Below are 14,156 nucleotides of genomic sequence, written 5' to 3'. Positions count from 1 at the left end.
CGTTAAACTTCACTCAAATTATATTCTCATCTATTTAAAGTTGAACACATTTCAATCCGCAAATCAATCCTATTTACTAATAATGCCCTTTGCTATAATGTATAATATAATAAAAGTATTACATATGTTTAACAATTTCGTCATAAAATTATTTTAACACATATGTGTATATACATACTTAGAGCTTGTCTATGGTCGTATTGAAGTTATAAAGGTTATATTCGATTTAAGGAGCTTTTTAGTGATTAGTTCAGTCTAAATATCTAACCTTAACCTAACAAGAAAGTCAAAACCAAAGTGGCTATTCACGCGTACCTCAGACGATTTTTCTATATTTCTTAAATTATTCTACTGTAAATGTATTTCTTGAATATGTGTATCAGTTCTGATTTATTGTTAAAAACAAGAAACTATTTTTTGATTTAGCAGGACCTTTATGAAAAATACGTATATCATTGTTTCGGAGAAGGAAGTGTTTAGTAATAATTATTGACAAAGTGTACATTTTTATTTGTATATAAGTGCAATGAATCGCAAAGGTAAATAAAATGGCATAAATTTTCCTAAACACGATTAACTGAAAAAGTAATTACTAAAAAATAAAAGATAAATTTAAATTATAGTTAATATTACTAAAATTAAACTTTTTTAATATGCATATGATAGGGAATATTGCTTGTGTTTTTGAACCTTTGTAATATAGTGGTTACTTATTTCAGAAGAAAGAAGCGAGTCCGAAGATGAAGGAGAGAAATCTAGAAGTCCATCGGTGGATTCCCAAAGGTCTATTAGAAGTAGATCTAAATCAAATTCTGCCAGCCGTTCTCCAAGGTTTTACATTCATATCTATCTAAATAATTCTAAAATATTACTTGTAGTACGTAACAACATTTAAGATTTTCTTTTAGATCTAATCAATCGTCGCCTGCCCAACCAAGATCACCAGCTTCTGTGATTTCTAATGCTAACTCTAGGAAATCATATTCTAGATCGCCTTCACGATCACCTTCGCGTTCACCTTCTGGGAACCGATCAATCTCACCGTCTTCTGTTAAAAATCAAAGATCATCTAGATCTAGTTCAAAATCTGTTGGAAGGAAAAGTAATTCTAGATCACCTTCTAAATCTCCATCACCAGAAATAGATGGAAAAGTTACTCAAAGTGAATCACAATCACCACGTTCGACACATTCAGCAAAATCCCGGTCAAGATCAAGGAGTTCTTCTTTGGCAGAATCTAGAAGAAGTCTTGATTTAGCATCACGAGAAAATTCACGATCTAGATCCAGGTCCAGATCGACGTCGACTAAACGAAGTAACCCACCGTCTAAGTGTTCTTCCCCGAAAGTGAATTCTCGTTCCTGTTCTAGATCTCCTACACCGTATAAAGCGAATTCTCGATCACCATCCCGTTCCCCTTCTAGATCTCCGAAAGCAGTTGTTAGATCCCGATCTCGATCAAATTCGGTAAAATCTCGGTCCCTTTCCAATAGTCCAAGTCGAAAATCACGTAGTAGATCTAGATCTCGTGAAAAAAAAGCATCGCTTTCCCCATCTTTGGAAGGAAAACACTCACCATCGCCTATTAGAAATTCTCGATCACGTTTTAGATCAAAATCTCAATCGATAGAAAGATCAAGAAAAGATTCTCCTAATTCGCACAATAGTACACGTTCAAAATCTCTTACGAGGTCTCCAGATGGCAAACGTAAATCTCGATCTCGATCACGATCTAAATCAGACTCTGGATCAAGGAAACAATCACCTACAATGTCTCCAAAAGGATCGTTATCCAGATCATCTTCAGCGGAACCTAAAGTGTCACGTTCGAAGTCAAGGACACCATCAGGTTCGAGACACGCATCAAAGTCTAGATCACGTTCGCGATCTGGGTCAAGAAAATCAATGTCAAGGTCAAAATCAAGATCGAAGTCCAGATCAATATCTGGATCACGCAAAGGATCACAGTCTCCAGCTTCAAGGAGAAGTTCTCGGTCAAGGTCTAGTTCTAGGTCATCTCGCTCCAGCTCAAAAGCATCTATTTCTAGGTCGCGTTCTGGATCGCGTTCAAAATCGAGATCTCGATCAAAGTCAAAATCTCCCTCAAAATCTGCTTCAGTTTCACCATCAAGATCACGTTCAAGATCACGTTCAAGATCACGTTCAAGATCACGTTCAAGATCGCGTTCACCATCACGCTCGCGATCAAGGTCAGTGTCAGCTGCCAGATCTAGACATTCATCTCGGTCCAAATCAAGATCAAGATCTCGTTCAGCATCAAAGTCTAGGAGATCAAGAAGTCGAAGTGAAGATTCAGGAGGTGCTGTTAGAAAGAGAAATAGAGTTTTATCCGATTCTGAGGAAGAAGAGGATGGTGTTAAAGCAACAAAGAAATCAAAACATGAAATAGTAGATTCGGAAAATGAAGGAGACGATGAACTAACGAAGATGAAAAAAGAGGGTCATGAACAAGAGGAGGAAGGTGAGGAAGAAGCAGAGAACAAACAATTTGTAGATAGTACAGCTAATGAGCAACAAGAAAATGAAGATTCTGACGATGGAATGATTGCGGATGGAGGATTGTAAGTAAATTAGATTTTATGTGTTTTAAAAGTTATATATGTAATAAAAATTTAATGTATATAATATTTAACGTATGCTTATCAGGAGTAGCAGATATTTGTAAGTAACAATATAATAATAATAGATTAAGAATTACAATGAAGCAACATAAAAAGAGCTTCATTAAAGAATTTTGTAATTCATTATAATTAAAATTAACGATAAATGTACTAATTTTCAGAGATGATTCATTATCGGATTTTGATCGTATGATGGCTCGTAAGAAAGAAGAACAATCACGAAGACGCAAAAGAAAGGATATTGATATAATTAACGATAATGACGATATCATAGCTCAATTGTTATCTGATATGAAATCTGCATCAGAGGAAGATAGAAAATTAAACCAACAAAACAAACCAGCTACTAATAAAATTGCAATGTTACCTAAAGTATTATCACAACTTAAAAAACACGATCTTCAATTGGCCTTTTTGGAGCATAATGTATTATCAGTTTTAACGGATTGGTTGGCTCCGATGCCTGATCGGTCCTTACCATCTTTAAAAATTCGGGATAGTCTTTTAAAGCTTTTGTGGGAAGTAAGTTCATGCTTTAGTCATTTATATATTTATATATAAGTATAAAATATATACAACTATAATAAAATAATCTAATATATATATTTCAGTTTCCACGAATTGATCAAGCTTCTTTAAAGCAATCTGGTATTGGTAAAGCTGTAATGTATCTCTATAAACATCCTAAAGAGACGAAAGAAAATAAAGAGCGAGCAGGGAAATTAATTAATGAATGGGCAAGACCTATATTTAATTTATCAGCAGATTTTAAAGCCCTATCAAAAGAAGAAAGAATGCAAAGAGATTTAGAACAGACACCACAAAAGCGAAGAAAAAGTGATGATGGTGGTTCTTCTCAGAAATCGCAAGATATTAATAAAGCTTTAAAAGGAGATGCTAAGTATGAATTTTTCGAACTCCTATTATCAGAATAATTAATTTTGTTTGGATAATGTAATTAATTGTTTGTTTAGACCATTGAGGCCAGGAGATCCTGGTTGGGTTGGAAGAGCTAGAGTTCCTAGACCTTCCAATAAAGACTATGTTATAAGACCAGATTGGAAATCTGACATTGATATTAGTAGGGTAAATATTACTATCTTATATTTTGTTTTTAGTAAGTTAATGGTTCAAAATATATTAATGATATAATATTATAGAGCACGAAGAAACAAATGAACAGATTTGAAAGGCATATGAAAAACTATATGGATAGTAAAAGAATAAAAGCAACTAGAAGAGCTGTGGATATATCTATTGAAGGCCGTAAAATGTCTTTGTAACGTTAATAATTTTTAGTTGCTATGAAAAACTATTATACAAGACTTCTATAATTATAAGCACCAATTCAGATATGAAATTGTATTAACGTAAGGTTATAATCAGATTTATGCTTAATAAAAATATTCGATACAAATTTCTGTATACATCCACTTTCATTTTCATTAAAACGCACCGCTTCCATCATTTTACACACGTTCTGAAATACCGATTTGTTGGTCTTACGATAGTCTTAGTTGATAATGTGTTCTATTCGTCGGTGGTTCTACCATGTTTTACTCACGTATTGCGCAAACGTAAGTTTTCACTTTGCTGTCAAAATTGAGTTTAGCCTGCATTTATGTACTTAAAAGCGCGTTTGTATAAATATTTTTATTTAACTCCAAGTTTCATATTTAAGTTGTAAAATAATACTTTGAACTATGTTGAACCTATCGAACAAACTAACAAATTTAAATATAAATATAACGCACCTGCTTGAATGAAATGTTTATTGGAAGTTGAAACAAAGGTTAGGATGAGGAGTATTATTAATATTTTAAAAATCTTTGTCGCTTTTTTTTATGACTATGCACGAGGATTATCGTACGCTATCATTACGATTTTGATTTTGGGTTATTGCTTACACCCAGCAAGATTTGCATCACATTACACTTTTATAAAAACAGAAGATATTTACGATGAAATGGAAAGATCTTATCCAGCAAGAGATAATTCGTGCACGATCATGATTAATCCGCGAAGATCTTCTCAATTATTTTATCCAGAAGAACATCCTCGAGAAGATCCCGTGGCAATGGCCCGCCGTCTGGGTATATTACCTGGAGGCCAGTGGAAACCTCTAAATTGTCACCCTCTTTTCAATGTGGCCATTATATTACCATATAGAAATCGTCAAACACAGCTCACTATTTTTATGAATTATATTCATCCCTTCTTGCAAGCTCAAAATCTTGATTATAGAATATTTGTGATAGAACAAAGTCCAATACGTGAGTTTAATCGTGCTAAACTTTTCAATGTTGGATATGCAGAGGCGACCAAGGTGAATGATTTTCACTGCTTCATCTTTCAAGACATAGATTTAATACCTCAAAATCCGGACAACATTTATGCCTGCACTAAAATGCCCAGACACATGAGTTCAAGTGTAAATACTTTCCGTTACAACTTACCATACAGTGGTTTGTTTGGTGGTGCAATTGCATTAACTCGAAAACAGTTTGAAAGAGTTAATGGATTCTCTAATGTTTTCTATGGATGGGGTGGAGAAGATGATGATTTTTACAGTCGTTTACAATCAAAAGGTCTTCAAGTATGTTAAATATTTATTATCAACTAAGATTATTACCAATGGTGACATTATGTAATATTGTTAAATTACTTTTTATATTTGAATTAAATTTCAGGTTACACGTTTTGGACCTGATATTGCTCAATATTACATGTTAATACACAAAAAAGAACCTCCAAGCAATGCTAGATTTGAAAATCTTGAGAACAGTGCTAAAAGGTATGATATTGATGGAATTAGTAATTTAGAATATAGAGTTCTTAATCACCAATTAAGACCATTATATTCTTGGATTTTAGCAGATGTTTAGTTTCCTTTACCTTCTGTTTAAAAGTGTTTACTGCAATTTAATTTACTTCCCTCAAAGAACTGAAAATAATTCTTATGATATTTTAGTTAGCAATAATTTATAGAGTTTTTATACTCTGACATATGCTCCTAATATTTATAATAATTGTACCCATTAAATTATTTTGTATACCATTTTTATGTTATCATATAGTTTATTCGCACAATTCTGTGAAAATCTGAGAATATAAATCTTTTGATATTCTACTGTGTCAAACCAAAGATATAATAATATGTTTAGCGAAGAATAAATTGCAATTCTGTGCAATTGGAGAAACAAACTATTAATCAACATGGGATGATAATGTTGTTTAACTAATATTAAAATTTCTTTCAAATGTAAAACTTTTATTAATAGTTTGTTTTCTAAATATTATGTAATGTATTCAAAAAATAATGTAAACATATTTCCTAATTATGTTCCTGTTTGAATTAATGCGGTATTTCACGAAATCTTGGTTCTTTAAGCAAGTGCAGACTTAATAGTACAAAGATACTTTTTACAAATAGATTATAGTTTGTTCCTCTATTAATGTCCTCTACATGTCAAAGTATTAGCAACTGATATTGCAATCACATAAATCTTTTTGTAACACATTAGTATTAATTTAATTGTTTAATAGTCTTGATATTTCTGAGCATGATATTTATATTGACTAAAAAGAGACAAACATACTATTATCATTAAAATAAGATCAGTTACTTCTAGTACTCAAATCAGTGGAAACGTAAAATATATTAAGTTCGAAACTAACTAAATATAATTGTCATAACAGAAATATTTCAAATAATACTCAAGCCACTAGTAGTAGCCTTAATTGATTTTTGAGTGTTGATACTGTAATAAAAAAATGTATACCGAAATGTAAAAAAATTTTTAACTCATATCTAGCGCAATGGAATAAAAAATTTTTGATCATTGAAAATATTTCACTTGTTAAGTGTAAATACAAGTGTTCCAATAGATATTAATATATGCTTTAAGAAATCAAGAAAAGGAAACATATATAAAATTATAAATCTATTTAAAAAAGTAATATATAGTTCTACTCTAAGAAAACGTTATACTGTGAACAACAAATCGGTGAATTATATTCGTACAGTTAAAAAGATTTGGAAACATAATCCTTACAAAAATTTACTATTCCGAATGTTAAAATTTCAATACTACAAAATGGAAACTACAGATAAGACAAAAACAAACTTCAATTATTTAAAAATGAATAGGAGTATATAGCAAGCAATAATGCCGCGTGTACTTTTATTATCGCCTTTTAACCTATTGCTTATTACATGGGTTTAACACGTGATTAAAAAAATAAGATTAAAGTGTACGAATGATTATAGAAATGTGTATGTATAGCGAAAATTGTGTGATCTCCAAAAATACAGAATAAATCATAATAAAAAGAAAGAATTGACATACATGTATGACTATAAATATATAATTATCTTCGTATAAATATATATATATATATAAGTATATATATATATATATATTTATAAGTATGTGAAGTTAATATAATTACATTATAAAGGAATTATGAAATTTAATGTAAATTAGTATAATATAATAAATATATATAGTATACCAGTGATGCTTTTAGTTTCACTGGATCATAAGTATGTAAATTGATTTTCATTCAAAGTAACATTATGAAATTTGAATGAAATGATATAATTTAATTCTCCTTATATACTTCATAATGTTTCAATGCATTTTCCCTTTTGAAGTACGGAAAGTACTGTGTATTGTGCATGAAGTGTTGGGCAAAAATTGTTTAGTAAGTGAAGTATTTTGTTACTGGTATTTGTGATACACTCTTGGATATGTCCTTCCTTAAGTATCTAATTTTTGTTAAATTAACAAGCATATATTATTGCATGTGATTGTAATGTGAACTTCAGAAGCATCATGCAAATAAAGTTCAGGAGTATTTTTATCTATCAGTTAAATTACGTTATGATTCAATGAATAAGTATGAAATAACAAAAATAATTAATTTACATTATTTCTTAAACATCTTTAAATGAAAATGTCAGAATTGGAAAAAAAGAAAAAAAAGAAGAAATATAAACCGTATATATCCCAAGAATGGAACGACCAGCAAACAACCAGCACATTAAGATGATACGCATATTGTATACCTATTCGTCTATGAAAAATTGAGAGTACAAGTACTTATTTATATATAAAATCTATTTTCACTATATCCAATGTATTATGTATCAGATAGTTCTTGATAACGCGCGTACATCATTTTCTTTACGCAATCTTTGTATGTGTCCCCTGGTAACGCACTATAAGATGACGATTTTGCTCCTAATCCAGCTGTAGGAACCCTTCTTTCAGCTTCAATGATACTCGTCCTACCTTGGTTCGACTTACCAAGCCCCATTCCTTCACTCCATCCCATTTTTTGTAAAAGTTTATTACCAACATTATCTGAACCAATACCGGCTCTTGTAGGTTCTTCATATGACACCGATATTTCTTCGACCCTAGTTTTTAAGTATTTTTCCTTAAGTTTATTTGGTTGTGGAGGTTCTGGTTCACCATATTTTGCTCTTCTTTCTTTGGCGCGGTCGCGATATTTATTGTTTCTTTGCTGTGGATCGTTTGGGTCTAAACCACGTACTTGATACCAATTTTCCAAATTTTGTTTATGAAGATCAGATAACTGTTGGTGTCGAAGCAATGCTTCTTTACTTGGGAATTGTCGTTTACACAATAAGCATGCTAATTTACTCCAATCTGTGTGTTGCCTTTCTTCTTGCTGTACATCCTCTATTTCCTCTTCTGTATCACTACCACCACCATAGGCAGCAACCAAACCATTATTTCCGCTTTGATCTTCATCCTCATGATAAGAATTTGCAAGAGATTTCTTTTCCAATATAGCGTATCCTGCATCTGCAGCTCCGCTTCCGACACCTTGATTGCCATCACCACCAGCAAATTCAGAATTCCAATTACTCTTTGCATTCTCCTTCTTTTGATTCAAGGTTTTTGCCCAACGTTCCATATCTTTTGCTATCTTTTTCGCTACTTTTACTTTATCTTGTTTGCTGTCTTTCTTCTTAGTTTCATCCTCCTTCGAAGTTTCTTGAGTCGCGGTAGTAACTGAGGAAGTTGTTGCTTGATTGGTAATCGTATTTGTTGAATCTGTACTACTTGCTGTAGCAGTAATTGTAGTTCCACTAGACGTTGTCCCTGTTGCTTGTGTTACGGTTGTAGCAGTCTGCATATATAAAATCTTTAATAGTAAAAGTTACAAAACTTTGATGTTAATAATGAAATAGAAATTTTAATTACCTTCGCCGGTTGATATGAAAAAGATTCAGCATCCCAGTATAGAAATTGCTGCGTGTGACTATTATAATAATATTGCGAATTTGGATCATAATACAACCCCGTACTTGGATCATAGTAATAACCAGATGACTCATCATAATGATAAGTGCTAACATCTGGCACAGCTGTAAAAAGATATGAATGTTTAAAAAAATCATTTTGTAGTAAATTTATCTAGAATCATGTTATTAGATTTAAAAAACCTACAATATATTTTACCGTCGTTACCATGTGCAGGAACTCTTCCACTCGCTAAGGTAGTACTAGACGGTGCCGTCGGTGTTGGTCTATTTTTCATTTCTTCAGAATCTCCTAATTTTCTAGATGCTTGTAATTGTTGTATCGCAGACTGTGCTACGGCTGCAGCTGCATTCACTCGATCAGTTTGGTTTAAAGATGGCAAAGTAATTGCAGATCCTTGCATTATTTGATTTTGATAATATTGCGTATAATACTGAAGGTAGTGAGCTTTCTGTGCAGGTGTCTTTGCATATAAATTGGCACTATATTCGGCCAATTGAGCAACATCATCCAAAGTATATCTTTGTGGCTGGCTGTCATTTCCTTTCCATGTGTTGGTATTATTTATTTGATGAAGTTTGCAATAAGTAATTTCCACTTTCCTACCATCTACTACCAATCCCTGTTTTGTAAGGGCCGTATGTAAATACATGGCATCCACTACATTGCCCATTTCTAGGTAGCATACACCTCTTGATGTATTTGTAAGAGAATCACGTCCTATGCGAATGCTCCGTATCGGCATCGATGAAAGATTTTTCATCGCCTGCAAGACCGAATCTTCGGTTGTTAGAACATCCAATCCACGAAGAAGAACTGTATTCGTAGGATGAGGACTAATTTCATCGCTACCCTCTCCGCCTTCTTCGCTCTCTGCTCGAGACGCAGAACATTTGAAACATGTTTCCCTTCTTTTGAAATTGTGTGCACCACACTGCGATTGAAAAGATAACATTGCAATACTTGAGTTACATTAGACAAATAATAAAATCTTATAAATAGGTTTACCTTAACACAGTGCCAATCTTGTGTATTTTTTGCTGGTGGTTTATCTACATGGCAATCTTTCGGTATACTGTACTGCATTAAAGCGCGATATTGGTCCTGCAGCATCAGTACTCCCTGAAACAGAGAATTTCAGTGTTATCCCGTCCAACATCCTCTCAAAGCAGCTGCATAACCCGTAAACTTTCTTCTTGGTTGACGAAATTATAGATTTTTTTCTACTTCATAGCTTTCCGTCTCGAACGAACAGTAAAGAAAATGTCATGGTCTTATAACGTGGGCCATTCCACACGACTTGCGGACCGACTATACGTATATTTGTACATGCGCGGAAACTTCTTTTGCCGATCAAAAGAATTGAATTTGTGAAAACAAGCAAACATACAATGATTTGCTTGCATACAAATTTATACGTGAATAGGAAAAATATCGTGCATAAAAATTGTCATTCTTTTAAAATGCTTGATCATTAAATAATTGCATTGAGAGTATAAAGTTAAAATTGTAAAAGCAGACTTAAATAATACAACGAAAAGAAAAGAAAAAAACTATTTTGTAATATTATGAACGTAGCAAAATGTGATTTGTATATGAATAAACTGCCATGCCAAATATAAATATATGCATTGTATGTAGAAGATAAGACGATTGGAATGACCCTCCTCCGATCTTCATTGTTAGTCCACAAACTTTTATGATAGATAGAGGATAGGTAAAAAGCACGCGCCGCGGCCTTTCGATATATAATGTAACTTTATAATCCAATAGACGGAATTGCGAGCGAGTTATAAGAAAAGTCTGCAAAGTATGTGGGGACTCCTAGATAAATAATTAGATATGGTAGATTGAAGTAGCCTTTGATAGGTGCACAGCCATGGCCATGGGGAAGGCCAAGGGGCTGCGTTACCGTGCCTTGCCGCCACGGGGCGTCGGTGGCACGCGTACAACGCATCGGTTGGGTATCTGGACTGAACTTCTTTCTACCTGTTTCATCTCCATCCACCGTGCGGCCTCCTGAGTCGCGTTAAACTCGACGAATGCAAAACCTCGCGAAGCACCTATACAGAGCAAATACACACATATCCAAAGTTAATCCACGTTTTGCCTGGGAGTCTCTACTCTGAGAGGGCAGGCAATCACAGCACCAACCATTGACAGATTGACTTTCGAACGAAGTATTTTCTTCGCTTCGTCGCTTGCTTTCATTTCCATTTGCCTAAAGCTCAGCAGAATGAATTCTACACGGGTGACAGACGATCTTTCTTTAGTATCTTTACGCGATAAGTTTAATTTACTGCCAGACCTACCCAAGTCTCCTATACTCCTTTCATTTTTTTACGTTCACTACCGTGAATAGATCAAAGGAGCAATAGTAGAAATTGTATAGAAAATACTTCCCCTTTCAAAAATTTCTATTTTATACAATCATTATTAATATGAACAATATTGGAAAAAATGAAACTGATATTTTTTATAGATACTAACAACAGAGCCTTATTGTACCAAAAAAAATCACATATTCTATTGTATGTATTCCATATAATAGAATATAATAATTTCGTTATTTCGAAACTAGAATAGTTATATAGAATTGGTTGGTAGATTCATATTCCAATTATTTTATATAATATATAATATAAGATTAAAGATTTTTAGAAATATTTTACATCACCCTTGTAAGATGAATAATGATGTTCTGATTTCCCTCAAAATATTCTTCCTATGTAATAAATTCTGTTCTTGTTATAAACTTACCTGATTCCAAGATTAATAAATTAATTAATGATTGGTATTCAATTGAACAATTTTGGGGTATGCATGATTGGTACCGACATAATACTAATATAAATGATTGTACAGTATTGTAAAAAATTGTTTGAAATTTTTTGCTTATTTGTACAGCGTGACCTTCTCGTTAGTTGACTCAAAAGCAACGTCATTAATTACACCGCGGATTATTTTACGTATACATATACACACACACATAATTGCATCTACACTAATGCAAGATCGATGTCGGTATTTCATGATCGATCACGTATACCGACACGTTACCGTTACATCGGCATTTTCTTTGAGCCAACTAGGGAGAGAATCACCCTGTAAGATCAAATGTTTTGTATATTAAAGATTCCAAACCATTTTTTAAAATGATCATTAAAAATGTAACAATAACTTATGCTACACAAATCTAATGCAACTTGCTGAGATAAAAAGCAATTCACTAATTTGCACATTAGGTTTAGGGGAAGTTAACTTACAAAAATAATGATAGTTACCTGTATCCTTTTTACGAATCAGCCTGATGTCCTTGGGCATGAGACCACAGTTAAGGATGTCTTGCCGCACCTGTGATACACATCATAATAATAACAGTGATGTATGCTTGCAAATGCTGGCTCACAAGTGGCCAATTATGTTGGGCCGCTAAGTTGAGAACCTACGTCATTTTCTGTAATATGCTGAGCAAGCCCACGAATCATTATGGTGTTGTTTGGAGATTGAGATTTGTAGTGGATGCCTTCCATGGACGAACCATAGGTACGTCCATGGTCGTGCTCAAAATCCATACTTTCCCGGCTATGATCGTCATCGCGATCCCGATCTCTCTCCTCCCGTTTCCCTCTACGATCTCGATCTCTTTCCCTATCCCTGTCTCTCCTGGAGCGATCTCTATCTCTATCGCGATCACGATCCCGATCTCTGTCTCTTTCTACAGAATCTCTGTCTCTCTGCCTTCCATAACGATCCTCCCTGTCTCTGTAGCTACGATCTCTGTCATCTCTGCTACGGTCTCTTCTATCTCTTGAACGATCTCTTTCGCGATCTCTATCTCGGCCTCGGTGGTTTCTATATTCTGGACTACGATGGTCTCTATCACGATGATCATTGTCACGGTGTTCTACGTAATCTGGTGACCTACTGCTACCATAATCATTACGATAATCATAATCTGAATTATGTCCCCTCCTTTCAGGTCCGTAACCCGGCTCCCAGGGGTCAATATTATTACTGTACATGTTGTCCATGCATTTAAATAATTTCTGGAACAATCAAATTTTCGATTATTGTATTAGTAATTATTTATTAAACAAGAAATGTAAAATATGACAAATTCAATTAATGCATTACTTTGTAATTTAGAATGTTAATAGCCATCCATTAATGTAAAAATGGCAGCTAATAAGCATTTAAAATTAAATTAAAGCAGCGAACAGAGCATATTATTAAATTAAAACCTATTGCTTTATATATGAATTAAAGTATATAAAACAAACTATCATATGTTAAATGGATATAAATTAATTTTATTCCAAAAGTAGTAATGTTAACTATATGGAATACATCTGACATATAGATTTTATACATAAAAATATGAATTTCAATATTTTTTTAATAATGTGGTCCGATTTGAAAAGTATATTTATTTCTAACAAAATAATAGTATATTTCCCACGATCATTTTAAATTGTAGTGACAGATTTCATCCGAAATTTTGTACGCATTTTTATCAGAAAACGTAATGGAAAAAAAGAGGCATGTATTTTATTATTATTACAAACATAAATAGGATCAAATAGTAATATCCTATTAGAATAACAAGATAAAAGACAATATAAAACAAAAATATCGAAATGAGAATTTCGATCCGCAAAAGCGAACGAAACATCGTGGTGTTGATTAATAATCATCATTCAATGTTATAGAAGAACTATTGAAATAAAACAAAATTTTGAATCGAATTAGTTTTATAGAGATGTGAATTTATAAAAGCTTCGTTTTCTTACTTACTTTACTCGTTATTTATGGAAATAGTCGGAGATTAACGTAATGTGTGCAATGGCGTGCTTACACCTCCTGATTCACATACAATATGGCGTCGAGTGTGGAAGACGGACTCATTACGTGGTGCAAGAAATATGTTCTATCAGGAAATATTTTGTAGATGGCGCTCCAGCTCGTTCTATTCCGTTACATATTTTCTTCGTAAGAGAAAAATTTTGTTTTAAAATTCTATCAGTATTCTACTAGCCTAATTTTAACACATATATATCAAACCAAATAACTTTGATATTGTAAATAAACTTTTTACATATTTTATATACATTATTAGGATCATAGTCATATATTCTACTTTGAGCATGTCAATTGATAGGTTGTAGCAGTTTCCATGAAAGTGTCGCGTAATGAAAATAATGTAAACGTCTTT

General features: G+C 33.0%; 3 protein-coding genes across 5 annotated transcripts; 2 read left to right on the top strand and 1 right to left on the bottom strand.

The window, feature by feature from the left end:
- The first annotated feature begins 67 nt into the window (after positions 1 to 67).
- LOC138182696 (IWS1-like protein) lies at positions 68 to 4,046 on the top strand. 3 transcript variants are annotated; one of them, XM_069118774.1, is made up of 8 exons: positions 68 to 214; positions 430 to 539; positions 720 to 831; positions 909 to 2,582; positions 2,804 to 3,164; positions 3,254 to 3,543; positions 3,617 to 3,728; positions 3,803 to 4,046. In XM_069118774.1, exons 2-8 carry the CDS (start codon positions 527 to 529, stop codon positions 3,923 to 3,925), a joined length of 2,685 nt encoding a protein of 894 aa, XP_068974875.1. In that variant the 5' UTR covers positions 68 to 214; positions 430 to 526; the 3' UTR covers positions 3,926 to 4,046. The 3 variants fall into 3 exon arrangements, with proteins under 3 accessions (XP_068974875.1, XP_068974873.1, XP_068974874.1); XM_069118773.1 differs by lacking the exon at positions 68 to 214 and adding an exon at positions 227 to 353; XM_069118772.1 differs by lacking the exon at positions 68 to 214 and having other exon boundaries at positions 224 to 539.
- A 179-nt stretch (positions 4,047 to 4,225) lies between these two features.
- LOC138182700 (beta-1,4-N-acetylgalactosaminyltransferase bre-4) lies at positions 4,226 to 6,982 on the top strand. Its single transcript, XM_069118782.1, has 2 exons — positions 4,226 to 5,238; positions 5,333 to 6,982. The coding sequence occupies exons 1-2, from the start codon at positions 4,405 to 4,407 to the stop codon at positions 5,525 to 5,527; spliced, it is 1,029 nt and encodes a 342-aa protein (XP_068974883.1). The 5' UTR covers positions 4,226 to 4,404; the 3' UTR covers positions 5,528 to 6,982.
- Positions 6,775 to 13,885, bottom strand: LOC138182695 (RNA-binding protein 5). The gene is made up of 8 exons (XM_069118771.1): positions 13,739 to 13,885; positions 12,391 to 12,990; positions 12,226 to 12,295; positions 10,931 to 11,004; positions 9,950 to 10,063; positions 9,128 to 9,875; positions 8,882 to 9,045; positions 6,775 to 8,807 (listed from the first exon to the last, which is right to left on the bottom strand). Exons 2-8 carry the CDS (start codon positions 12,973 to 12,975, stop codon positions 7,788 to 7,790), a joined length of 2,775 nt encoding a protein of 924 aa, XP_068974872.1. The 5' UTR covers positions 12,976 to 12,990; positions 13,739 to 13,885; the 3' UTR covers positions 6,775 to 7,787.
- Positions 13,886 to 14,156: the final 271 nt, after the last annotated feature.

This window comes from Bombus flavifrons, chromosome 8 (genome assembly GCF_040668555.2).
Source record: "Bombus flavifrons isolate JBK064 chromosome 8, iyBomFlav1_principal, whole genome shotgun sequence".
Classification (NCBI taxonomy): domain Eukaryota; kingdom Metazoa; phylum Arthropoda; class Insecta; order Hymenoptera; family Apidae; genus Bombus; species Bombus flavifrons.
This window is presented reverse-complemented; position numbering and strand designations above follow the sequence as displayed.

What these genes read in the sequence shown, in the direction of transcription:
- LOC138182696 (XM_069118774.1), top strand. An exon ending in TTTTAAAGCTTTTGTGGGAA is followed by an intron (nt 3,165 to 3,253) that starts GTAAGTTCATGC and finishes TATATATTTCAG; the next exon opens with TTTCCACGAATTGATCAAGC. An exon ending in GCTTTAAAAGGAGATGCTAA is followed by an intron (nt 3,544 to 3,616) that starts GTATGAATTTTT and finishes TTGTTTGTTTAG; the next exon opens with ACCATTGAGGCCAGGAGATC.
- LOC138182700 (XM_069118782.1), top strand. Translation starts at nt 4,405, where the DNA reads ATGAAATGTTTATTGGAAGTTGAAACAAAGGTTAGGATGAGGAGTATT. An exon ending in TACAATCAAAAGGTCTTCAA is followed by an intron (nt 5,239 to 5,332) that starts GTATGTTAAATA and finishes ATTAAATTTCAG; the next exon opens with GTTACACGTTTTGGACCTGA.
- LOC138182695 (XM_069118771.1), bottom strand. Translation starts at nt 12,975, where the DNA reads ATGGACAACATGTACAGTAATAATATTGACCCCTGGGAGCCGGGTTAC. An exon ending in AGCATATTACAGAAAATGAC is followed by an intron (nt 12,296 to 12,390) that starts GTAGGTTCTCAA and finishes TGTGTATCACAG; the next exon opens with GTGCGGCAAGACATCCTTAA. An exon ending in AAGATTGGCACTGTGTTAAG is followed by an intron (nt 9,876 to 9,949) that starts GTAAACCTATTT and finishes TTTCAATCGCAG; the next exon opens with TGTGGTGCACACAATTTCAA.